This window comes from Grammomys surdaster, unplaced genomic scaffold (genome assembly GCF_004785775.1).
Source record: "Grammomys surdaster isolate TR1022 unplaced genomic scaffold, NIH_TR_1.0 241, whole genome shotgun sequence".
Classification (NCBI taxonomy): Eukaryota; Metazoa; Chordata; class Mammalia; order Rodentia; family Muridae; genus Grammomys; species Grammomys surdaster.
The window spans coordinates 2,646,204-2,671,709 of NW_021604686.1; the positions used below are offsets into that span (position 1 = coordinate 2,646,204).

Below are 25,506 nucleotides of genomic sequence, written 5' to 3' on the forward strand. Positions count from 1 at the left end.
GAGAGAGAGAGGAAGAAGAAGAAGAAGTAGAAGAAGAAGAAGAAGAAAGAGGAGGAGGAGGAGGAGGATTGAGGAGGAGTTGGAGGAGGAGGGTTAGGGAGGAGGAGGAGGAAGAAGAGGAGGGGAGAGAGAATATGATCACAATGGCCCACATCTGTAATCTGAGCGCTGAGGAGGCAGAGACAAAAGGATTCCTACAGTTTGCAGCCTGTTAGTCTGGCTGAATTAGTGAGCTCTGTCTCAAAAAAATAAGGTGGAGAGCTGCTGAGAAGATAGTAACATCAACTTCCAGCCAACAGAAACATACACAGTCGTGCAAATACACAGTCACACACACACACATAGAGTCATGCACATGGAGAATCATGTACATACACACATAATCATACACACCCAGTCACACACATACACACACACAACCATTCATACATGCACACAGTCATGCACACATACACGCACATGGTCAGGCACACAGAGTTATAGTTATATACACATACACAGAGTCATGCACACGCACAGTCATGCACACAGAAGATAAGACAAGCTTTATTCTATAGACAATAACAGTGATTGAATTGTTTTTCTTAAATCTATGCTATTTCCACTAAAAAAAAAAAATTAGCAAAATAGAATATTCAAATAATCAGTTAAGGCCACGAGTTTGTTTTTTTTTTTTTTTTAAAAAAAGGGGGGGATATTCAGTAAGAGACTAGACAATAATAATACCATGCATCTCTATTCAGTAAGATATAAAAACACCCACCTCTGTCATTCATTTATGCCCATTTTGAATTACCATGCTAATCTTAACAGCTTTGGCAGAGTATGTTCAAAGTGTAAGATATGCAGCGACAGGAATTTGTTACCAAATTCAATGACCAAAATTCACCATTAAACGTTAACAGAATCTGGTGATACAGAAAATAGTCAGTGGGGCTGGAGAGATGGCTCAGTGGTTAAGAACACTGGCTGCTCTTCCAGAGGTCCTGAGTTCAATTCCCAGCAACCACATGGTGGCTCACAACCATCTGTAATGGGATCTGATGCCCTCTTCTGGTGTGTCTGAAGAAAGTGACAGTGTACTCAAATAAATAAATAAATAAATAAATAAATCTATAAAAAAATACACAAAATAGTCAGTGATTCCCTATTTGACACAAGCAACTCTAGAATTATCAAATAAGTTATAAAAATGATTATTCTACATTATACAGGCTTTGCCTGTATACAGTAGTTCTAATCTTTGTTACCCATGCAAATGAAGTTCCCTTCAAAGCATAGTGATATTGTTAGATTATTAATAAGAAAACAAACACTTAAAATAATAAAGCAAAAGGTGTGGTTGTGGCAGCAAAGCAAGAAAAAAGAAGGAAGAAAAGGAGGAGATCAAATAATGGAGAGAAATGTCACTGAAATAAGCAGAAAGTTTAGGCGGATGGAGACCGTCACATTCCAGAATAATTTGATACAAAACGCTCACCATCAAGACAGCTTGGATGTCTTAGCTAGGTCTCTACTGCTGCAATGAAACACCATGACCAAAGCAACTTGGGGAAGATAGGGCACACTGTTCCTCGCTGAAGGAAGTCAGCACAGGAACTCAAACAGGGCAGGTCCCTGGAGGCAGGAGCTGATGCAGAAGCCATGGAGGGGTGCTGCTTACAGCTCGTTCCTCGTGGCTTGCTCAGCCTGCTTTCTTATAGAATCCAGGCCCACCAGCCCAGGAATAGAATATTCTGCAATAGATTGGGCCCCTCCTGCATCAATCACTAATCAAGAAAATGTCCTACATGCTTGCCTACAGCCCAACGTGATAAAGCCATTTTCTCAATTGAGGTTCTCTCTTCTCCAGTGATGCTAGTTTATGTCAAGTCAACGTATTAGCCAGCACATTCGTTAATTGATAAATTTCAAGAATAAGAAACACCTTTGGAGCCGGGCGGTGGTGGCGCACACCTTTAATCCCAGCACTTGGGAGGCAGAGGCAGGCGGATTCCTGAGTTTGAGAGTTCGAGGCTAGCCTGGTCTACAGAGTGAGTTCCAGGACAGCCAGGGCTACACAGAGAAACCCTGTCTTGAAAAACCAAACCAAACCAAAACAAAACAAAAAAAAGAAACACCTTTGGGTAGTAAGACAGAAAGAGATGGCCTGGTGCTTGCTCCTGAGTTTGGATGCCCAGCACCTGTGGAAAAAGTTCAGCACAAGTTATGCAGAGGATAAGCCCCATGGTCAGTGCCAGACCATGCCTCAAAAAGTAAGGTGAAGACAGAAAGGAGACAGCCGGCGTTAACTCTGGCCTCCATATGTACATGTCTGAGCACGCTTACCCACACACATACATGTGCACACACAAAGACAGAAAAAGAAAATCGATTTTCCCTTAGACCTCTGCTTTCTTTGATGCATAAAACGCAGCAGTGTGTACACCACTCAGAAGGAAAGAGAGTGTGACCCATGAACGCTGTATCTAGCTAAGACAACTCTCAAGTATAAAAGTGGCTATGAATATTCTCAAAACCAAGAGACTCAAGCAACTTGGAAGACAAAAGTTTTTTTTTTTTTCTTTTTTGGTTTTTCGAGACAGGGTTTCTCTGTGTAGCCCTGGCTGTCCTGGAACTCACTCTGTAGACCAGGCTGGCCTCGAACTCAGAAATCCGCCTGCCTCTGCCTCCCAAGTGCTGGGACTAAAGGCGTGCGCCACCAACCGCCCAGTGGTCTTTCTTGTAGGAAAATATTCACTGACAACATCCCTTCAGTCAGGAGCTCAACCAAAACAAAGACTCTGGGCTTCGATAGCTCAGAGGCAGACAGCACAGGTCCTGAGTCCCATCTCCAGTCTGAGGAACAGGATGCTAACGTAAAATGCCCTGGGTTGATCATAGAGTAGACTGTGTATCTGTGTGTCTGTCTGTGTGTCTATGTGTGTGTCTGTCTGTGTATCTGTATATGTGTGTGCGTTTGTGTGTGTATGGACACAGTTTGTGTGTGGGGATCAAAAGACAATTTGCAGGATTCACTTCTCTCTGCTGTGAGGACTCCGATCACCTCAGGTCATCAGGCTTGGGAGCAAGTAGTCTTACCCCCTGGGCCATCTTCCCAGCTTCTCCAATAATTTTTTAAAGTCTAGGCATTGAGGTTTAAAATAGGTAATCTTGGACGAATCCTTTTGGAAGGGTGGTCTTTCTTCTTTCCTTCTCCCTCCCTTCCTCCCTCCCTCCCTTCCTCCCTTCCTTCCTTCCTTCCTTCCTTCCTTCCTTCCTTCCTTCCTTCCTTCCTCCCTTCCTTCCTTCCATCCTTCCTTCCTTCCATCCTTTCTCCCCTTTCTGGTGACTGAGAACTGAACCCAGGGCTCATATGACTCAGGAGATACTCTACTTCTGAGCTACATCCCCAGCCCCTAAACATACTTTGAAGTTGGCAAGTCTAATTTGGTTTTTTCTGTTAAATTCAAGGAAAATGAAACTCTACATTGCTTTAGCAGTGTGCTTCCTTTGACAGTACAGTTCTAAAAGGAAACCAGTCTGAGTTCTAAATAAGCAACCTGCAGGATCCTTCTGCTAGCTGCAGGCTGGTGGGGCAGGCGAGCCCCACCTCTGCAGTCAAGAATCTTTCATCCTGTTCTGTCCCTGGGCGCGATTGCCCTCCTTCTAGGTTAGCTTCTATACCCTCCCGTGTCAATCTCCTTTGGGCAGTGGGAAGTCTTAGCTGAGGGTCAGGGATGAGGAGAACACTTCAGGAGATGGGTGGGTGCTCTAATGTGGAAGGAAGGAAGATGGGATCAAATCACAACACCCCATTCTGCGGCTCTACAGGAAAGGGTTCCTGAGGAGTCAAGGTGCCTTCTATGCCGCTGGCTACAAACCTGCCTTTGCCCTCATTCCTGACCATACCTGGCACTGTTTTTCCTTTGATTCCTTTGCAGTAGCCATTTTTCTGAAACGCACCGAAGGTGTTTTCCCTTCAGACAACAGGATGGAATCAGACTTCCTTTTTAGGAGGATACACCTTGGAGCTTTGAGAAAGAAGGACTTAGTGTAAGCCAGGCTGAGTGGCCCCTAGCATTCCCGACAGCTTTTCAAGGAGAGAATTAGATTCACTGGAGAGACTCAGCTTTGAATTTGCATAACAGTTTCTTGGCCATTCCACTCTGCCACCCCCCCCCCCCCAGGACTCAAGGCTAGCTACATGTAACCTCCTCAACCCCTGCAATCCTCTGGCAACCCTGAGGAGAGAGAGAGTCTTTTGTAAATGGAGTGGCCTTGGCAGAAAGCCAGGCCACAGAACTACAAAGCCGTCCTGGTGGCAGGATCTACCTGTGTATAACCAGGCCAGGTCAGGCCTGAGCCAGACCACCTTTCCTGGCTTAAGTAGGCTGTTAACCATTTTATACTCCAGAAGCTAACTAAACATTTCTTGCTCATTCTTACAAATTGATTTTCATGAAACTCATACAACTCAAAATACTTCTCCAAAGTATGACTTAAAGACTGACTTTTTTTTTTTTTTTTGGTTTTTTTGAGACAGGGTTTCTCTGTGTAGCCCTGGCTGTCCTGGAACTCACTCTGTAGACCAGGCTGGCCTCGAACTCCGAAATCCGCCTGCTCCTGCCTCCCAAGTGCTGGGATTAAAGGTGTGTGCCACCACCACCCAGCAAAGACTGACTCTTTTATCTAGGCCCTGTTATCCTCCTCAAAATCAGATACGAGATCCCCGCTTCTTCAAACTGCCTGGCACTGTATTTGAAGCCATCCCCCGGAGCCTGTGTTTCTTGCCAGGGAGCCGGGCACTGTGTGGACCTAGCACAGCCTTTGGATCAAAGCTGTATATTCATTCCAATTCTCATTTGCTCGGCAATAGCCGTTACAGTGCCCAGCACAAAGTAAACTGTTGCCTCCCTAATTGATTCCTCAGCGGCTGCATAGACAGAGAGACAGATACGGTTCCAGGTAGTTTCACTTTATGGTTCAACATTGATTTCTAACTCATAAACTTAATTAACATGAAGTCCCACTGTTAATCACTCTTCTGCACTGGTCGAGGTCTCACGTCCCATCTCCACTGAGCAGCTAAGTCAAACGCCATCGCTGGAGAGGAGAGAGCAGCCTCTCCAGGGACTTACACCCTAACCCTTGAGTTATTTTAAAATTCTTATTTCTTCTCTGAAACATCACACGGGCCAGATGTGCAGGGGAATCTCTTTTATACACTACATAGTATCCTACCAAATGGACCATGGTTATTACTGGGTCTGAAACAAGTCTCCTGGGTAAGTGCTTATACAAACCGAGAAAGGAGTCATTTCCTAGAGATAGGAATCTGTTATGTTGCCCGACTGCGGGCAGCAGCCTCTCTTCTGCCACGTAGCCGTGCTTCTCCCTGACCAGAAACCAATCTTAGTACTGAACCCCGAGAAGACGCAACACACTAAAAATTGCACAGGGTGTGGGTGGGTGGGTGGGTATGTAGGGTAGGGACAGGCAGGGCTGGGAAGGAAGTAGCTGCTAGGCACCCAGAGTGCAAAGCTGGGGTAGATTCTCCCAGAGGCTTAATTCAGGCCAGGCAAGGTCACTGGTTCCTGCCTGGAGCTGGCTTGTCACCTTTTGCCAACCACTCCAGCTTCTCATCTTGAAGACTTTCCTGTGGGTTTTCCATTCCACAACACTTCTTTAATTTGATTAGCAAGTCTTTCATATCTCCCTATGGCTACAGTATCTGCCCATAGACGTCGATGGTCCTGGATGAGTTCCCTCACCCCAGCCCCCCATATTTTAAAATCTGATATCCAGTCCACAGAGAGCCCTAGATCCCTATCACTCATGGACAGAAGGCCTCTCAGGTGAGCCTCCAGGTCCTTCGAGCTCTGACACAGTGAGACCCAGTCATTCCTGTCCCCCCAACCCACACCCGCCTCTTGCAGACCTCGATTTCCTAAGGGATTTCCTTTTCCCTCCAGATCCTACACTTTAGTTTCTGAATATATCCAACATATGGTAAAATGTCCTGTCAAAAATCTTTATGAACAAGAGTCAAACAGAGCTAAGAATGCAGCTAAGTGAATAAATGTTGGCCTTGGAGCTGCCAACATTGCCCACTTGAGACAAAGAACCAGAGTACAGGGAGAGGACCTAGCCATCAGCTCAAGCAGTGAATCTCCAACAATGTAGTCCCCGTCGCATTAACACCCTACAGCTATTTGGTGACAGGACGTGCGTGTGTACGCATGTGTGCACCCGTGTGTACAGGAAAACAAGCATCGAGCTGAGCAGGCTCAATGTTCTGGAAAGTGTGGAATAAAATGATAACTTCACTGGGCGTGGTGGCTCACACCTTTAATCCCAGCACTCCCACTCCGGAGGCACAGGCAAGAGGATCTTTGTGAGTTCAAGGCCAGCCTAAACAATCTACAGAGCCAGTTCCAGGACAGCCAGGGCTACACAAAGAAACATTGTCTCAAAAGAGTAAAAAAAAAAAACGTAACTTCTTGTAAACCCAGCTCACCTTTCCTGTTCCTGTTCACAGCAATTTCTAAGGCTCGCAGACTCTCGGAAGCTCTGCCCTGCACACAAGCCTCCTCCTTCTGGCCTTTCTCTTTCCTTCCACAGGACACTGCTACTTTTGAGTCAATATGACACCCTCTTGGAAGCTTCTCCCTGTCCGTCCAGGCTGGGCACGTGGTTTTCTGCAATCTAGACTGATGTGCCTTCCTTCCTTCTTCCTTCTGCCCACACACTAGCTATCAGTGTCCTGAGCAGGTGACAGTGTCAAGGGAACACAACAAAAGAGGCAGACCCTTACACGAGGTTAAAGCCAGCTCTTGTGTCACTCCCTAGCATGACATACAGTCAGCTCAATGACAAAGGCCAGGATGGTTTATTTTGACTTGTGGCCAGAGGCAAACTGTGGCTTATTTATGGCACTGAGGTTGGTGAAAAAAAAAAAAAAGTTTTTTTTTCATAACCACCAGTTTCAAAACAAAAAACAAAAATAACCCAAGATGGTGACAAAGGAACAACAGCCAAAATTATTGTCCCCTGGCCTCTATATACATGAGCACACACACACTTGCATGTGCACTCGAAAGCACACACACACACACACACACACACACACGTCTATGTTGTACCTGTACAGACTTTTTCATTATTCCAAAATATTAAAGTATAAAAACTATTTACACGGTATTAATATTTTTTTAGCATTATAAATAATTTGTTGCCGGGCAGTGGTGGCACACGCCTTTAATCCCAGCACTTAGGAGGCAGAGGCAGGTGGATTTCTGAGTTCGAGGCCAGCCTGGTCTACAGACTGAGTTCCAGGACAGCCAGGGCTACACAGAGAAACCCTGTCTCGAAAAACTAAAAAAAAAATAAATTAAATAAATAAATAAATAAATAAATAATTTGTTTAAAGGCAGGGTCTCATTATACAGTACTGGCTGGTCCAGAACTTGCTATGTAGACTAGAGTGTCCTCAAACTCACAAAAATCTGCCTGCCTCTGCCACCCCAATGCTGGTATTGAAGGCGTCCTGACTTATGAGTGATCTTGAAGTATCTTAGCGTTTGTAGGAAGAGGATCACTTCTCTGTGGTATTGGGGGTGAGGGTGTCAATCATCCCCTCTATTATGATGGAAGACTGCATTATCATGCTCAAAGAAATGAAAGATTTCAAATTAAGGAGATTAGTATAAAGCAGACAGGAAAACCTAATGCAAAACTCATACAAACTACATTAGAAATTGATTATACTTATTGTTTCAGAGAGTAGCCTAGTTAAGGTATTTCAAGTTTGTTTCTAGCAAACAAAGTTAATAATATATCATGGTCCGAGTTGAGTTTTTCCTCCTAGGAACCATAATCTAGTTCAAAGAAAAGACATTGATTTAATTCATCATGCTAAAAGAGCAAAGATCATATAAGAGGTTTTTTGTTTTTGTTTGTTTGTTTTGTTTCTTTTTTTGTTTTTTTGTTTTTCGAGACAGGGTTTCTCTGTGTAGCCCTGGCTGTCCTGGAACTCACTCGGTAGACCAGGCTGGCCTCGAACTCAGAAATCCGCCTGTCTCTGCCTCCCAAGTGCTGGGATTAAAGGTGTGCGCCACCACTGCCCGATAAGAGATTATTTTTAACACAGGCGTGAGCTTTTCCTTGGACTGATTCAAAGTCATACACTGTAAGAGAGAGACTGACACATTTGATCCCCTAAAACTAAAGAGTTGACGGGCAGTGTGAGTCTCAGGATAACCAGGGCTACACAGAGAAACCCTGTGTCGAAAAACCAAAACAAAAAACAAACAAACAAAAAACCTAAAGAGTTATTTTAAACATGATACCACATACTAAGTGAAATATTACCACAACAGATTCTTACAGAGGGACCGGTAAGAACTCCTCAAAGGAAAGAAAAGAGGCCACTAAACAGGCAATTCACAAAGGAGGGAAAACACAAGGGCCGAGAGAGAAGCCATTTGATCTTAACAGTGCACCAGGAAATGCAAATTAGCCAGCAGGACGTGCAGCAGAGGACGGGGGTGGAGGGAGGACTCGGCAGAACCCAAGCTCCTGGAGAGCAGAGGTTAAAGAGTGTCCCAAGAGAGGAAATGGTTTCTGGTCCCATTGATTCTGCAAGAACTACTAGTGCCAGTGTAAGCAGTCTACTTCTGAATGGCCAAAAGTTCATTTATCATGCACTACCTTATTGGCTAAAAGGGTGGAAACAGGCCCTGATAAGGTTACCCGACCTGCATTTTATTCACAAAGAAACTTCCAAATTAGCAACAGCAGCCGCCCTCTAAACGGAGGGAAAGTGTTGAAAACTAAGCAGATGGGAACGGAATGGAGATAGCACTGTCTTTTCATTAGTATAAATTTTGTTTGTGAGCTATATAAATATAAATAGAAAACATATAAATACATTTATATTCTATATAAATAGAAAATATGCTGTTTAACAAGACAAAAATAATTATCAGCGACTTTCTTTGTTCTTTGCATATAGTCATTTTCAGATAGCACTCCCCGATGCTATAGTTTCAACTTTTCAAACACTATGCTCCAACAATAACATCCAGCCTTACTGAGATTCCCTGGGGCTCCGAGGGATGTCCACTCTTAAGACATCTAAAGTTCGGTGGTGACGCGTACTAAAACCTGGTTTTGCACATCGCTTGCATTGGTACTCTAAAAATTTTTCGTCCTAAAGACAAACTAGGTAAGGGTGCAAGGTTGACTCTGCAGATATGTCTTTCAGAGGGGCATTAGAAACGACTACAACCCAGCGGACCCCATTTTGAGTGACAATTCCCTGAAGCTCTCACCCCTGACCCCAGGATGCTTCACTTACTTAGTCTGCGTAGGGGTGCGGTGGTTGGTATTGGAGCAGAAGATGTTGGACTTGCGGGTACTGTCGAGGAATTCGCTCACTGAGCTGTCGCGGAGCTCGTCCAGGGGCCGGGCCTCATGCTTGAGGTACCACTGGTGTGCATCGAGGCACTTGCTGCACACGAGCTGTTCACACTCGAAACACCAGAAGTCAGCCAACTCTTTGCAGCGGGTGCACGCAGCCTGCGCATCCACGATCTGCCCGAACACGGCCAGGCGCCGCTGCAGGCTCTCGAAGAACACGTTATCCAGGACCTCCGCATTAGCACCGGCCGAGCCCGGTGCCTGGCAGACGGGGCACTGAAGGCTGCGCGCCTCCAGGCATCCGGAGCACAACGTGTGCAGACAAGGCAGCAGTTTGGGGCACTTGGCTTGAGCCTGGCAGCCGGAGCAGCGCAGAAACTGAAATTCCTCCTTTATGGCTTGCTGGTGAACCAAGGAGAGAAGTGAGGCCTACAGAAAGCCCAGAAGTCCTGTCCCCTCCACTGGCCGCCCATCCCTTCAGCTGGAGGCTGGAGCCGGTAGGACCTCACATTCCATTCCAGGGAATCATTGGATCATGTCCTGGCTTATCCGCACCCCAGTTCCTCATTTATTCGGGCCCTGCAGCTCTCACTGAACAATTTACCCGGCCCCCATCTACTTACCATTAGACTCACTAGTAGGCCCTGAGATATAAGTTTGGATACATCTTTGCCTTTAAGGGACTCAGGTTTGGAAAAGTATCAACTTCATATAAAGTGCTTAACACAATTGGCGGGGTGGTTCTTAAAAAGTTACACTTAAACTACCATATGACCGGAACTTCTACTCTTCATATATACTCAAAAGAACTGGGAAAAATATCCAAGCATATAATTATAAGCTAATGTGCCTAGCAACACCATCACAAAAGTCACAATGACCCACGTGTCCATTAGCACACGAGTGCACGAACAAAAATGTGTCTGCAAATGTAACGAAATATTATTCAGCCTTTAAAAGGAATGACATTCTGACACATTCAACAACAAGACGTTAAGGTAAGTGAAATATGCCTGCCATAAAAAGAGAAATATTGTGCAATTCCAGTCATATAAAATAATAATAATACTCAGTTCATAGATATAGAAGGTAGAGCTATTTTGTAAAAGGTTTAAAGCTCAATACAGTGCCTGGCACATACGAAGTACCCATAAACGTTAACTAGTAATTTTTAATCCTTAGCTATATAATGCTAATAATAAAATATTATGGCAATGTGGCCTTATTTGTGCTTTTGTGAAGGGAAAAATGAATAAAGAATAACGGGGTTCGGCCGGGCGGTGGTGGCGCACGCCTTTAATCCCAGCACTTGGGAGGCAGAGGCAGACGGATTTCTGAGTTCGAGGCCAGCCTGGTCTACAGATTGAGTTCCAGGACAGCCCGGGCTATACAGAGAAACCCTGTCTCGAAAAAAAACAAACAGAAAAAAAGAAAAAAAGAATAACGGGGTGCAGGTAGTTCCTTCGGGGGTAAGTATGGAAGGTTGAGGCAATACTTCCAAGAGGACCATGAACTAGGCTTCCTTAGGAAATAACAAGCCTAGTGGCTCATATATTAATCCCAGAGCTCAGAAGGCAGAGGCAGGTAGTCTATACGAGTCTGAGGCCAGCCTGTTACATAGTGAGCTCCAGCCCAGCTAAGGCTACACCGTGAGACCCTGCGTTCAAAAAGATAAAATAAATTACAAAAATCCCTAAACCTCATACGTATGAAAATCAAAAGAGAAAGAAGCTCCATGAATCATGTTGGTTTTAACAGGCGCTTTGGTCTGGGCCAGGTTTTGTTTGTTTTCTTTTGTTTTGAAACAGATCTTGCTGTGATGCCCTCAGCAGTCTTGAACTCTCTTTGTAGACTAGGCTGGCCTGGAACTTATCACTCTCCTCCAGCCCCCACATCCCAAGTGCTATTGCTCCTGGGACGTGCAACCACAGCTGAAAAAAATCAAGTGTTTGGGGGAGTTGGGGGGGGGGCGGAGGGGGCGCTATAGTCTGTCATGTCTGGGATATGCCTTTAGCTCCAGGCCAGGGCAAACAAGACTCCTGGCCAGGCCTTCTCCCGGGACTGTGGTCTCTCATTTGAGGTAGGAGATAAAAAGCAAGGCTTCGGGGAGTAGGAATTACAACCCAACTATCCCCAGGGCTACCGTAACTCATCCCGGTTCCTATTTTACCTTACGCTGTCAGTTCTACCCCTGCCCAGCCCGGAGGGTCAGGACCTTAGTGTCTCTTTAGGACACTAACTGACTTCTCTATAACGACCTTCTCCATTCTCAACTCCCCCACCAAAGTAAACGAATAAAAAACCCTAATAGCCCTTCATCTCCTAACCCAGTAGTACCTCCGCAGAGCTCTGGCTGTGTTCCTGGTCTTTGGAGGGTTCCTCTGGGGGAGGCATGGTGGGCGTGGAGGTCAGGGCAGAGTCCTGTGGTCGACAAGGGGATCCAGGGGGTGCAGGCGCCGTCTGCATGGAGACCGGTTCAGTTTCGATTTCTGGATTGGGTCTATGAGGGCGGGAGACGGGTCCCAGGCTTGAGTCAGAAAACTGAGCAGCGGGGAGGTGCCGGCGGAGCGCCCGCCTCCCGAGAGGAAGTGAGACAGGGCTGGGCGGGTTTAAGGGCGGGTCTAGGGGCGGAGAGGCTGTCTCCCTTCTAAAGTTAAGAGAAAGACTGGGCAGCTATGGAAGCAACTCTGGTAGAGCCAGAAAGGTTAACCAATCATGCAAGTAAACAAACCCGGCATGCTGGCATGGCTCTGTAGCAGAACGATCGCGAGTTTGACTGCTTTACGAGGAAAGATCCTTCTACTACGCACGCAGCATGCACACTAGGAGAGATACAGGGCTGACGACAGAGAGGCATTTCCCTGTCTGGGAGCTATTCAACTCACCTCACAGTTATGTGTCTTTCTAGTTAAGAGCCAGGGAGAGAAATAAAACCCTCTTTGAGAGAGCCCCCTGCCGAGCGGTGGTGGCACACGCCTTTAATCCTAGCACTAGGGAGGCAGAGGCAGACAGATCTCTGAGTTCTAGGCCAGCCTGGTCTACAGAGTGAGTTCCAGGACAGCCAGAACTACACAGAGAAACCCTGTCTCGAAAAAGCAAAACAAAAAAAAAGAGAGAGAGAGAGAGAGAGAGCGTCCCCCAAATCACCCAAAATGGAGACTTCGACCCAGTATTGGGATGGGTTTGCCTGGAAAGGCATCCCTCAGCCAAGAATGGGGCAGGAGATAGAAAATAACCAGGGATTCAGAGTTGCGCACTTTTTTAAAAAAATATATGTTTATTTTATTTATTTCAGACACACCAGAAGAGGGCATCTGATCCCATTAGAGATGGTTGTGAGCCACTATGTGGTTGCTGGGAATTGAACTCAGGACCTCTGGAAGAGCAGTCAGTGCCCTTAACCACTGAGCCATCTCTCCAGCCCAAAGACTTTTTGTTTGTTTGGTTGGTTGGTTTTTCGAGACAGGGTTTCTCTGTGTAGTCCTGGCTGTCCTGGAACTCACTCTGTAGACCAGGCTGAACTCGAACTCAGAAATCTGCCTGCCTCTGCCTCCCAAGTGCTGGGATTAAAGGCCTGCGCCACCACCGCCGGGGCGCAGGCACTTTAAAGAGAGACAAACACCTGGAAAGGAGTGGAGGTCTGAAACGGGAGAGCCCATTTGGGAAATCGTCAGGGCCATTTTCAGATTTGAAATGGGGCTCCTGCAAAGTGATACCAGAGATGAGATTACTCATGAGTGATGGGCCAGTTCTATATATGACGGAGAGTTGGTGAAGGGTTTGCTACAGCATGTCAGCTGTGTCTCTCAGATGACCTTGAGGCAGGTGGCCTATGAGAGGAGGCTTTGGGAGGCAGAGTTCGACCTGAGTCAGTGAAAGGACAGTGGTGACAGAACAGGATGATGTGTTGAACAGGTCTGGTTAATGTGCACTGTGCAGAGATTGGGGGGAGGGGGCTGGCCAGCAGTAGTGAAGAAACAAGGAGATAAAGGAGATAGAAAGTTAGCTCTTTGGCCAACGAAAAGCAATTCAGAACCCAGTGGGTGAGGAAAACACACACCTGCAGACACTCTGATTGGCCAGTGCCTTTGGCTTCTAACTTCAGTCTATGTGAATCTATCCTACTCTCAGTTCCTATGTGATTAAAAAGGATGGTGACAGGTCCCTGCTTTTGTACACTTAGAGCTGGGGTGAGGTGCTAAACCCAACATCCCAGAGACTACGAAAGGCCTTGAAAGTATGTCATACCTCCAAGCTGACCTTTGGCCTTTAAAATTAGGCCGTCAAACTAAGATCAGTCAAATGTGGCAGGCAGCTGTCTCAGTCATATTGTGTACAAATATTTCTGTTTTCTTTCCTCAATTTCTTTATAATGTGATGTAACATCTATTAAGAGAATATCGGCCGGGTGGTGGTGGTACACGCCTTTAATCCCAGCACTTGGGAGGCTGAGGCAGGCGGATTTCTGAGTTCGATGCCAGCCTGGTCTACAGACTGAGTTCCAGGACAGCCAGGCCTATACAGAGAAACCTTGTCTCGAAAAACCAAAAAAAAAAGAAAGAAAGAAAGAAAGAAAGAAAAGAAAAAGAAAAAAGAAAAGAGAGAGAGAGAGAATATCAATGATTATCATATTGAAGTTTGAGATTCTAAAAAAAATCCCTCAAGGGACATTGTCACCTATTCTAAATTTATAGTACATTTGCAGTTGCATGAGGGATAGTTATATCTTGACAGGTGTAATTATAACATAGTTAAATATATAATGTATTTGCAATTGTATGTCAGATAATTATCTCATGTTTAGGCATTATTATGATCTGCTTATTGGTTTCACTTGGAAATTAATAAAAAGATGTAATTGTGTGTCAAGTTGACAAGGGGTGGATTTGCGATGGCAGCTCTGGGTTATCAACTTGTCTACATCTGAAATTAACTAAAGCCCCACTCCTGATACCAACTCATCTTAGGGTTTTTATGACCAAAAGGCAAGTTGGAGAGGAAAGGCTTTATTTTGCTTACACTTCCACATAGTAGTCCATCAATGAGGGAAGCCAGGACAGGAACTCAAATAGGGCAGGAACCTGGTGGCAGGAGCTACTGCGTCAGCAGAGGCCATGGAGGAGTGCTGCTTACTGGTTTCCTCCCCATGCTTGCTCAGCCTACTTTCTTATAGAACCCAGGACCAGCAGCCCAGGGTTGGCCCCACCCATAGTGGAATGGGCCCTCCGACATCAATCATTAATTAGGAAAATGCTTACCTACAGCACAAACTTATGGAGGCATTTTCTCAATTGGAGTTCCCTCCTTTCAGGTTACTCTAGCCTGTGTCAAGTTGACATCAAATTAGCCAGCCTAGCAGTCATAGGCAGAGGAACTTAGAAATGGGCTATGGTGGGATCCTGGGGAAGGCAAGACTGGGAAAGATTCATTCTTTCCTTGCTTTGTAAAATGGCCCCATCAGCCTCCCAGCATCCTATTGGGAGTACATTTCTTACCTTCATATGGGCTTCCTGAAGCCACAGAAAGACAAAGTCACCTCACGTGCCTGGATCAAGGAGTCTGATGTACTGCTGTGTAGCCCTCCTGCTTTATAACTCTGTGCTATATCCACCACCACCACTGCCATCACCACCACTGCCGCCACCACGCCGTCATCCACTACCATGATTCCTGGAGTGTCTGCATGTGACATTTTTCTACCAAAATGGACTTTTTATACCAAAGTGCAGGCTTCTGACTTCAACTTGTCCACAGTGACTTGGATCGGTCACCGTTAAGGAAATAGGGACAGCACTCTGTATGACAGGCTCTATTTTCTTGGCTGTGGGGAAACAAACAAACAAAAAAAAAAGGCCAATTTGCTGGCCACACCAGAAGAAATCCTAAATCTGGATAAGCACATCCTTCAGTGTGTTAAGTTTGGAGGAGTGATTTGAGGCCAAAAACATTTCCCTGATTCTGGAGAAAACGCTCTTGTAATGCTCCTTTAAAGCCAAACTTCCACGCCTCCTTTCCTAAGGCCAGGTAAGAGACTCAGAAGGAGGTGGCCAGGAAGGCCACATCCGCCAAACTGTGTGCCTGCTGTTCGGTCCTCCCAGCGCAGGGGGTGCTGTGGAGCGGCGGGCATGGACCCGGCTTGGTTCCTGATCCTACCCAGCCACTGTTGGTGGCGCAAGTGAAGCCGGAAGCAGTGAGGACGAGGAGGGGCGGAGCTGCCACGGGCTGGGCAGGGCAGGCTCTTGGTGGAGGATCGGGGCGTGTCCCGGTTAGAAGTCATGCTTGGCAGGTCGGGCTACCGGGCACTGCCTTTAGGGGATTTTGATCGTTTCCAGCAGTCGAGCTTCGGCTTTCTGGGTTCGCAGAAGGGCTGCTTGTCCCCAGAGCCGGGCGGCGTGGGGCCGGGGGCCGGTGAGTGGCTGCCCAGCACGGCGGACAGAGGGGCTAGTCAGTACCCCCGACCTGTTCTCTGCCTGTAGGAGGAAGGAGTGTGAAGGGGATAGGCTATGAAGAGGGTGCCAGACAAGGCGTCGGGATGCTACTACTGATTCGTCCTCCTAGGGCCACCAGCTGCAGCTTTGGAAGCCACGCAGCCCCATCTTCCCGAATCTTAGCCCATCACGTTACTATTTCCAGGGTAGCCCGTCATGCTTAGAAAGAAAACAGAGCCCTAGGCAGAGGGAGAGCCACAACCCACAAGGCATCTGTAGAGAGATGGAAAAAGAGTCACCCTAGGGTAACAGCGAAGGGAGCAGGAGTCTCTTGTGTCTCTTGTGAAGATGCACAGAACAAAAAGCCAGATCTGCAAGCTGCCGGGCTTGTTTACTTTGGCTTTCTCTCTCCAAAGCCTGACCTTGGAGTATTCGGGTCCTCTGTGGTTCTCCTGTATTGACAGTGCATTGAAAGCTTTGGCATTGCTGAATGAATCCCCCATTTTCTGCCCTGTGTTCTTAGGATTGCCTCTGACCAAGGATTCCTTCTTTCCTGGAGATGCCAGGACTTAGTTTATGACTTAAAATGTCCTGCAAGCAGGGGCTTCTTGAAGGATAGAACAGACACTTCTTGTCACCTTCCTGTCTAGGACTGAGGAGGAGAGAGCAGATAATAGGCTCACTCCCAGATTCTGGGCCTGTTTGCTCAACACCCATTCAGGATTCTGAGTTCTTCAGTCGTCAGCATCCTTGGCCTGAGCCTCATCTTCCTTCCAAGCAGCTTAAATTGAAATACAAATTAAAAATATTTTTTCAGGGCATTACAGTGGGAATAAAGATTAAAGTAGAAAGGGACGCTTTAGTCTCGCTGTGACTGTTACTGACAATTTGATCCTTGTTAGCTGAGGCGCTTTCTCTATAAGGACCCCTTGAAAGTCTACTTGCGGGGCTGCTGGTAGAACGTGTTAACGTGTTAACACCAGCAGTGTCCATTCCACTCAGCGTGTTCTGTTCCAGGTTTAGGTGAGCGGTACACATTAGAAGAGGGGTTGTTGATTTGTGCTATGTCCAGCAAAGAGAAAGCCCACGGATTGTATTCTTAGGCTCTCACCTAGGAGAGAAAAGTCTTGTGTAGGGTATTGCACAGGTTAGTTAAGATGGAGACCCCTAACGAGCTATGGGGAGTCAGAACACACATAAAACATACACACTGCCCACTGTAGTCTGGGACACTGTGCTTGTAGTTGTCCTGCCAGGCCCAGCTGGTGTTCTGTGGTTGCTTCTGCTCTTTTGTCCCCAGATGCCCCCGAGAGCTGGCCGTCCTGTCTCTGCCATGGCCTCATCAGTTTCCTGGGGTTCTTGCTGCTACTGCTCACCTTCCCCATTTCCGGCTGGTTTGCTCTGAAGGTAAGGCTGGCTGCCTGGCTGCTGTGGGGGAGCTGGGAGTTACAATGGAAGCTTTGATGAATGGATTTCCCAGATTGGGCCCCTTGCCTCTAAATACCATCACACCTCTGAAATAGGCAAAGCGAGGGTTGCACATTTTTTGATGGCTCATTCTGGTTGTCCACTTGACATGATGCCTGTGAAGAGGGAACCTCGGCTGAGGGATTGCCTCATCCTGTGGCCACATCTTTGGAGGCATTGATTGCTTGATTAGTGTAGGAGGGCCCAGCCCCCTGTGGTGCAGTCCCTAGCCGGTTGGGCCTGAGCTAGCTGAGCAAGGGCACATGCAAGTCAGATGGGGGATGGGGGTGGGTGGGCACTAATCATCCTTCCTCTGTGGTCTCTGCTTCACTTCTGCCCCCAGTTTCCTGCTTGAGTTCCTGCCTTAGTTTCTTCCTTCAGTGGTAATCTGTAACCTGGATGCCAAATAAACTCTTTTCTCCCCCAAGTTTCTTTTGATCATGGTGTGTCTCACAGCAACAGGAGAGCAGTTCCCATCCTTCAGCTGAATAAACTGAAGTCCAGACAGAACCAAAGGCAGCTTGAGAACCAGGAAGGAACAGAAATTGTTTTCTGAGTCCTAGAATCTGGAGATATGTATTCCTTTGCAAAAAATCATCCTCCCGCCGGGCGGTGGTGGTACACACCTTTAATCCTGGCACTTGGGAGGCAGAGGCAGGCGGATTTCTGAGTTCGAGTCCAGCCTGGTCTACAGAGTGAGTTGTTCCAGGACAGCCAGGGCTATAGAGAGAAACCCTGTCTCGAAAAACAAAAAACAAAACAAAAAAAAAAATCATCCTCCCTTTGGCTCAGGTTCTGTCGAAAGGAAAGCACCCAGTGTACCCAGCCAGCACAGAGTAATCAAACTCAGGCCTCATTTTGTATATCGGGATGCTCATTGGCAAGGATGAGAGATACAGGTGTAGTTGAGGAACACACCTGACAGCTCCAGGGTAGGTGAAGCCCAGGCAGGTCTTCCCCTTTGCATGGCCCTCAGCAGTAAAGTCTCTAGAAAGCCTCTGTGTTTGTGGGTCTAGAAGGGAGCACTGAGATGAACCCAGGTCCTACTTCTACAGTGCCACTGAAGCAAATGTCTTTTAACCCCGAGTGTGTGACCTGGCCCCTCTGGCCTTTAGGTCTTAATTTAGACTTAACTATTTATTAAGGTGATTTAGGGCTATGAAGGTGGTGAAGCCGTTTGTTCAGGGCATTTGTTAGAGCAGCCCAGCCTTTTCTCAACTAATCCAAGAGCAAACAGTTCCCCAGAATGAGTCATGCCTAGCTTCAGGCCCCAGAGGTGAAGTCTCTTTTATCAAGTCAGTACTTGTGGTGACTAAGACATGGCCCATCACTGAGCTCTGTTTTCAGATCATGGCCCTTTCACTGACGGGCTGTGTAATTGCTGAGTCTGTCTCTGAGCTCCGTGTCTCTCCTCTGAGCCCAGCTAAGTGTGTTATTGTTCTTGTCACTGTGACAGAGAGTTGAGAAGGTGGGCTTGGTTTGGCTCTCAGCTTCGCAAGGGTCAGCCTTTGGTTGCTTGATCCAGTGTGTTTGATCAGAGTAGCACAGTGGTGAAGGTATACCACAGGAAGTCCTTCACCTCATGGCGGAGAGAAAGGAAAATAGGAAGTGGCCCAGGTTGACTTCTGGCCTACACTATACACACGGAAGGGCATTTGACTGGCTGGGTGATGTGCAGAGGACAGAGGGGGACCAGGCAAATGACATTGGCTGGTCAAGGCTAACCATTTCCAAACCCTTTCCTTTGCCATCCTGACCAGATTGTGCCCACCTATGAGAGGATGATTGTATTTCGACTGGGCCGGATCCGTAACCCCCAGGGACCTGGCATGGTTCTTCTCCTGCCCTTCATTGACTCCTTCCAGAGGGTGGATCTGAGGACCCGAGCCTTCAATGTTCCTCCTTGCAAGGTGAGAGGCTTCTCAGCTGCCCTGCACAAAACGAATGAGGCGTGTGCATGGTGAATTGTCAGCATACCAGGGCTTTCACCTGTACCTGACTCCACCTTTTTGGAGATAACATTTTGCGCTTGAGGAGCTGGCAACCAGGCCAGTGAGTCAAGGTGAATAGTCTCAGTGGGTGCCACCTCCCAGTAGCCTCCAGCCCTTTTAATGTTATCTCTGTCATGGTCTTCTGAAACAGCTGGCCTCTAAGGATGGGGCCGTGCTGTCTGTGGGAGCTGACGTCCAGTTCCGCATCTGGGACCCAGTGCTGTCTGTGATGGCTGTGAAGGACCTGAACACGGCCACTCGCATGACAGCCCACAACGCCATGACCAAGGCCCTACTCAGAAGGCCACTGCAGGAGATCCAGATGGAGAAGCTCAAGATCGGTGACCAGCTCCTGGTAGGTGGCTTCTCACAAGGTAGGGCCCCCGGTCTGGCAGCAGGGCCTGACTTTCTAAGCCAGGTCACTTTGAACGAGGACCAGATTACACTGGGCCTTGGCTCACTATATCTCAACACTGTAACTACCTGAGAAGAATCTAGGTGAGGGCCGGGCGGTGGTGGCGCACGCCTTTAATCCCAGCACTAGGGAGGCAGAGGCAGGCGGATTTCTGAGTTTGAGGCCAGCCTGGTCTACAGAGTGAGTTCCAGGACAGCCAGGGCTACACAGAGAAACCCTGTCTCAAAGAAACAAAACAAAACTAACAAAAAAAAGAATCTAGGCGAGACCCTAAGTCGAGGAACAGAAGGCGGCCTTGTCATTCATATTTTGAGCACGTGTCCTGAGAAGGAATGTTCTAGTGAAAACTCTTGGGCCGCTGCCTCTGGCTGCTTTGTTTTACCCGTTACTGCTGCTGTGATCACAGCCCAGGGCCTCGAGCCCTCCAGTTTCTATTCTGATGGGTGGCAGGGACAGAGCCCTCTGCGTACAGCCAAGTGCTTGGTATTCCTGTACATGTGGCTCTATCGGCTTTTTTCCCCCTTGTTTAGAACAGAACAGAGACATGGGAACATTTGAGTCTGTTTCCTGTCCCTGCTTTATGTACGAGAAATTAGGTGCACTGGAATTTATCGTCTTTCCTGTGTGCTACACATGTGGTAGTGTTTCCTTCCCATACAGAGCTCCTGCTTTGTCTCCTGCGTTGCTGAGCATTTATTTTTCCGCCTTCAGTGAGGACCCCCAACCCCCACAGAGCAGGGTTCAGCCCTAACAGTGGTCCTCATAGCACAGTGGTTGTTTTGTTTGGTTGTTTTGTGGCAATGCCAGTTGGGGATGGAACCCCAGGCTGTGAGCATCCTAGACAAATGTTCTACCACTGAGCCCACTGGCCCCACGCCCAGCATTTTATGACTTACAGCGGCTCTGTACCTGCCCGGCAGCATCTCGGCTTCGAATGTTTTTCATTGTGAGAGGGCCCGAATTTGTCATTTTAGTGGAGGAGGGGGACCGAGGCTCAGAAGTTATTCCACTTGGTTCTGAGAACCATTCGTGGTAAAGGACAGCGCTGGGCCAGAGCCCAACATCGGCTCCTACCCATGATCCAGGGTTTAGCTAGTACAGCTCAGGTAAGACGGTGCTACCAAATTCTCTTCACACAAGCACAGCCCGTTATAACTCATCTTTAGGAAGATAGAATGGATCTTAAATGAAGCTGTGTTGCTTTGATGTGAGATGGTCGGTGAGGAGAAAGTCCCTCTAGGATGTGATAGTCACTAGGGTCGGTTGCCAGGATGAGTTGGCTCCCGTTACAGTAGAGCGGAAAGGAAATCTCAGGAGCTGTATTCTATTCTGTATTCTCAGGGCTTGAGTATTCTCCACGTCCCTGTCCCTTCCCACTCCCTCCCTAGCTGCCACTTCCCCTCTTCCTCCCCAGTTGCATTCTGACCCACAGCTTTTGGGGCCCCCCACTGCTCCCCTGCAGGCGCCCAGCCCTTGCTCTGTGCTCTACCTTGCCTCTTCACTGTCAGAAGAGACTCCAGGCAGAGCCTTCACAGCCTCTGCATCTCAGTTCAACTGTGCTTCCTGCTTCCCTGCCCCCCCCCCAGGGCTCTTCCCTGTGCTGGCACTGCCCTGCTGGTCCACCTCCCCCAGGGATCCCAAGGAGTCTCTTTACCTCCTCCATCAAGCTCTCTCCCCTTCTCCCCTAACTTCCAGAAGGTTCTGTTCCTCTCTCTCCAGGCTTATGATGAGGTAGCTCTGCTGTCACCACAGTGACCCCCGTCTGGTCTGAGCAGTGGCTGTTTCTCAGCCCCTCCCTTCCTTCCTCTAGTAGCCACATTCTACTTTGGATCTCTCTGCCCCTTCCCTCCAACCCTGCTTTGTCTCCTGCCCTCCAGTGTCCAGGTTTCTGTCATTGGCCTTCTCATTTTTGACAATCCCCTGCCTCAGGAGAGTTCACTCGAGGGCTCACAGCAATACTGCTCTAGTCTGATGCTGGTGTACCCCGCTCCCCTTTACCCTTTGGAAACTTAGTAAATCATCTTTTCTAAACCGACAGTTTTAAAATAGCCGTTCCCCTCCCCTGTCCACCCCTGTGTGTCCTCTCTAGGTGAATGCCATCATCATGACCCTAGGAGCCCATGCCAGGAGCCTGCCTTCCTCCACCCCTGTGCCATGCATACCCACGGCACAGCCTGTTCCCTTCTCCTGTGACTTTTACAAGAGTTTTCAAGGCAGGCCTCCCTTGCTGTATCTGTGTCACCACACGCCTCTGCCCTCTGCCCTCTGCCCTCTGCCCTCTGCCCTCTGCCCAGCCCCCCTCATTTCTTGTCTGCACTGTGAAACCATTCCTCTACTCCCAACCTTCTCCAACACAGTGTCTACCCAACAGCCAGGAAGCTCTCTCTTCCAAAAGGGAGTCTGCTTGGTTGGTCACCACCATGTTTATATACTCTCCTCTGGGGTCCCTTGTTGTCTTGGAAAAAACCCAATTGAGCAGAAAGAGGCTACCTGAACCCTCAGTTCTCACCAGTGCCCCAATCCATACTTGAGAATCCAAGTGGAACATTCTAGAGCCTACAGTCTGGGGTTTGCTGAGAAGGTTCCACTTACTTCTACCTGGAGTTCCTACCTCCTGCCCTGACCCTGCACTTGCCAGCCAAATGGTTGGTGCTTCTTACTGAATTTCCAGCTGGGATCTTCTCCAGCATGGACATGGGACCTCCGTGTCCGTGTGTGACTACCGTGAGTTGTCCAGAGAAGATGTTGGGGTGGGGGGTGGGGCTTATCAAATGACTCTTCCCTCTTCCCTCACTCCCCTCAGCTGGAGATCAATGACGTGACCAGAGCTTGGGGACTGGAGGTAGACCGTGTGGAGCTGGCAGTAGAGGCTGTGCTACAGCCACCCCAAGACAGCCTAGCTGTGCCCAGCCTGGACAGCACCCTCCAACAGCTGGCCCTCCACTTGCTAGGGGGAAGTATGAACTCAGTGGTAGGACGTGTTCCGTCCCCAGGGTCAGGTAAGGAGTGTAGCATGCTCTTCTCTTTTAGTCCCTATGGCTTAGCTGATACAGTCTATCCCTTATCTAGAGCTGAACAGAGTGAGGGCTTAGGGAAGAGACCAAGTGTGCAGAGGCCCTAGGTAGCCTCTGTGAGAAGAAGCCACAGTTCTACAAGAGTAGCTGGAAGGAGGGCTGTGTGTTCCAGGCCAGAGTAGCTCAAACACATGGGTTTGGGCTTTTTGCTGGGAATCAAGAGACAGCTTCTTAGGAGAGGAAGCCATTTCACAGAGGATGAAGGGCCGTGAGAAGAAACTTCACAAAGGGATCCCGACCTTCGCAGAGCACTGACCTGTTCTCTGTCACCCTCCTCAACCCTGTTGGTCTCCTGTGTAGATACCTTGGAAATGATAAATGAAGTGGAACCACCTGCCTCTCATGCTGGGGCTGGGGCTGAGCCCAATCCGAAGCAGCCAGTGGCTGAGGGGCTCCTCAATGCCCTGCAACCCTTCCTGTCAGAGGCACTGGTCAGCCAGGTCGGGGCCTGCTACCAGTTCAACGTCATCTTGCCCAGTGGCACCCAGAGTATCTACTTCCTGGACCTTACTACAGGTATGGCTGTCCTCTCTGTCTACCTTTCTACTCAGGTTGTTTGTGCCCTCCTCCGTGGTCTTTTGAAGACTGTCCCCTGCTCCTGACAGCTGTTTGGAATGATAATGACAACCAGGGCTCTGGTCTCCCTGGGATCAGCAGGACAGCTCAGTTCAATAACCAGGAGCCCTCATATATAGCAGGGCCTGTCACACGCTGGGCTCTGCCCTGAGCACTCAACCTACTTGTTACTGTGAACCTGTGAGGCAGGACTACTATCTTCGTCATTCATAAATGTGCAAACAGAAGCAACAAGCAGTCGCAGTCAGTTAGGCTTAAAGCCACTGTGTTAGAACCCGGCCCACCTCTACCGTAGACCTTGAACTAGCCAGCGCTTGCTACTGTTAGTGGGATGTGCTACCCTCCCCTCCCCACGTAGCATCCTCCTACTGATGTAATGGTACCTCCCAACAGGACAAGGCAGAGTGGGCTACGGAGTACCCGATGGCATCCCTGACGTGGTGGTGGAGATGAGTGAGGCAGACCTACAGGCCTTGTTGTGCAAGGAACTTCGGCCCTTGGGGGCCTACATGAGTGGGCGGCTGAAGGTGAAGGGTGACCTGGCCGTGGTCATGAAGCTGGAGGCTGTCCTCAAGGCCTTGAAGTAGCCATGTTGGTTATCCATCCGACACCTAGCTCTGAACCTGGTGCCAAGCCAGAGAAGCCTCTCAGAATAGAAGGCATTGGTTTGGGTCTTGGATAACTGAGGCCCAAAGATGTTTCAGGCCCAACGAGGAACCTGGGAGGTTGGGAGTCATCTGCAGCTGGTCAGAGCTGAGTCAGGTGTCCTGCACCTTAGCCTGTGGTAGTTCTCTGGACAGGCCTTTGCTCGTTCAATCCCCTCAACAAATGCTTAGTCCTGAGTTGCTACAGAGTGAAGTCAGAGAGCCTGGTCTGCCCTACCCAGCTGATAACCTGACTGGAGAGACAGGAAGCACAGAAGCAGCCTGAATGGCGGCCATGTGAAGGACCGAAGCACATGGATTATGGCTCTGACATTCGGGGAGATAAGCAGAAGGGAAGTCGAGGGAGGGTAGCCTCCAAGAAGGGGTTACTGCAGTGGATCCAGGTGACCCCGCCTTCCTATCGGCAGGCCAGAACTGGCTAGGTGGGGAGGGCGTGGGATAGAGCAATGGGTCTTGTGGGTCTGCTCCTGAAGTCACTGGGCCTTATCCACCAGCTCTGTCCTGCATGTTTGAGGAGCTGGGCTCAGGGCAGCATGTAGGAGAGCCCTGCTGTTCTGTGTTTACTAGAGGCCTGGAACCTCCAACAAATAAATGTGGCATTTACAATGTGGAATGGAGGAGTGCCGCTGGCTGTGGGGTACGGTGGGCCGGCCAGGGAGGGTCTGCAAGGCACTGTGCCCAGCCAAGGGTCAAGGCTAGAGGCTGACACAGGCCCTCAGAGCATGTGAAGCTCTTCCTCTGGGGTGTCTTACAGCCCTGGACTGTGGTTGCTCTATGTTTCTTTTATAGTGGGGGAAACAGATTTCCCAGCGAAGTAGGACATAACTACAGGTACTAACTTACTGAAGAGCGAAAGGTGAGGGGCTCTTAACGTGTTCAGGAGAGGAATGGGAGCCACTGTGAGTAGCCCTCTTGCTGCTCTGGGTACTGTCGCTTCTCTGGGTGAGGAGAGATACAGCCAGAAGCCTGACGCTGGGCTCAGCTGGCTTCTGATCCACGGATAGACCCCCCAACTCAAAGCTAGGAAGTGAATCTCACATCCCAGAGAGGCTCATAGAGAAAAGCCAAACCAACCGGCAAGCCCACAGCCCTCGGCTTGTGTTCTGCTCTCTTCAGGGCCCTTTAACTGATACCAGGCTTGCTTGTGTCCCTCTGTCTTTTCTGGTGATAGACACTGACTCATACTGCTGTGGGTCCTCTCTCTGGTCTGGGTACTTCCCTCGGGGCTAGTATGGGCCCCACAGATGGTAGACATCCTCTTGAGGATGAGGATGCTGGCCTTGTCTCTGTCCATTCACCTGGAGAACTCTCTTGGTCTCTCTAAAGCCTTTCCCCTGGACCTTTGTCCCAAAGCCTTCTATGTAGGCCACACTGGCTACCCAGTGCCCCAAGAGCTTTTCCCTCCTGCCTGAGTGCCCTCTCTTACAGAACCATTTCTTTTCTTCCTTCCTTCCTTCCTTCCTTCCTTCCTTCCTTCCTTCCTTCCTT

General features: G+C 48.6%; 2 protein-coding genes across 3 annotated transcripts in view; one reads left to right on the top strand and one right to left on the bottom strand.

Annotated features, from left to right (window-relative positions):
- Window positions 1-11,971, bottom strand: part of Pml (promyelocytic leukemia) — a 32,672-nt gene extending 20,701 nt beyond the window's left edge. For both annotated transcript variants that reach the window (XM_028774537.1, XM_028774538.1), the window contains exons 1-2: window positions 11,740-11,971; window positions 9,341-9,804 (exon numbers count right to left, since the gene is read on the bottom strand). In XM_028774537.1, coding sequence (XP_028630370.1) covers window positions 9,341-9,804; window positions 11,740-11,868 — 593 coding nt within the window. In that variant the 5' untranslated portion in view covers window positions 11,869-11,971. The remainder of the gene's footprint in view (window positions 1-9,340; window positions 9,805-11,739) is intronic.
- A 3,587-nt stretch (window positions 11,972-15,558) lies between these two features.
- Stoml1 (stomatin like 1) lies at window positions 15,559-24,631 on the top strand. The gene is made up of 7 exons (XM_028774540.1): window positions 15,559-15,810; window positions 17,131-17,237; window positions 19,058-19,207; window positions 19,440-19,643; window positions 22,507-22,702; window positions 23,078-23,293; window positions 23,747-24,631. Exons 1-7 carry the CDS (start codon window positions 15,678-15,680, stop codon window positions 23,938-23,940), a joined length of 1,200 nt encoding a protein of 399 aa, XP_028630373.1. The 5' UTR covers window positions 15,559-15,677; the 3' UTR covers window positions 23,941-24,631.
- Window positions 24,632-25,506: the final 875 nt, after the last annotated feature.

Bases quoted from the DNA above. Each gene is read 5' to 3' on its own strand.
- Stoml1 (XM_028774540.1), top strand. From the start codon at position 15,678: ATGCTTGGCAGGTCGGGCTACCGGGCACTGCCTTTAGGGGATTTTGAT. The intron at 15,811-17,130 runs GTGAGTGGCTGC...TTTTGTCCCCAG, and splicing joins CGGCGTGGGGCCGGGGGCCG to ATGCCCCCGAGAGCTGGCCG. The intron at 19,644-22,506 runs GTAGGTGGCTTC...CACTCCCCTCAG, and splicing joins AGATCGGTGACCAGCTCCTG to CTGGAGATCAATGACGTGAC.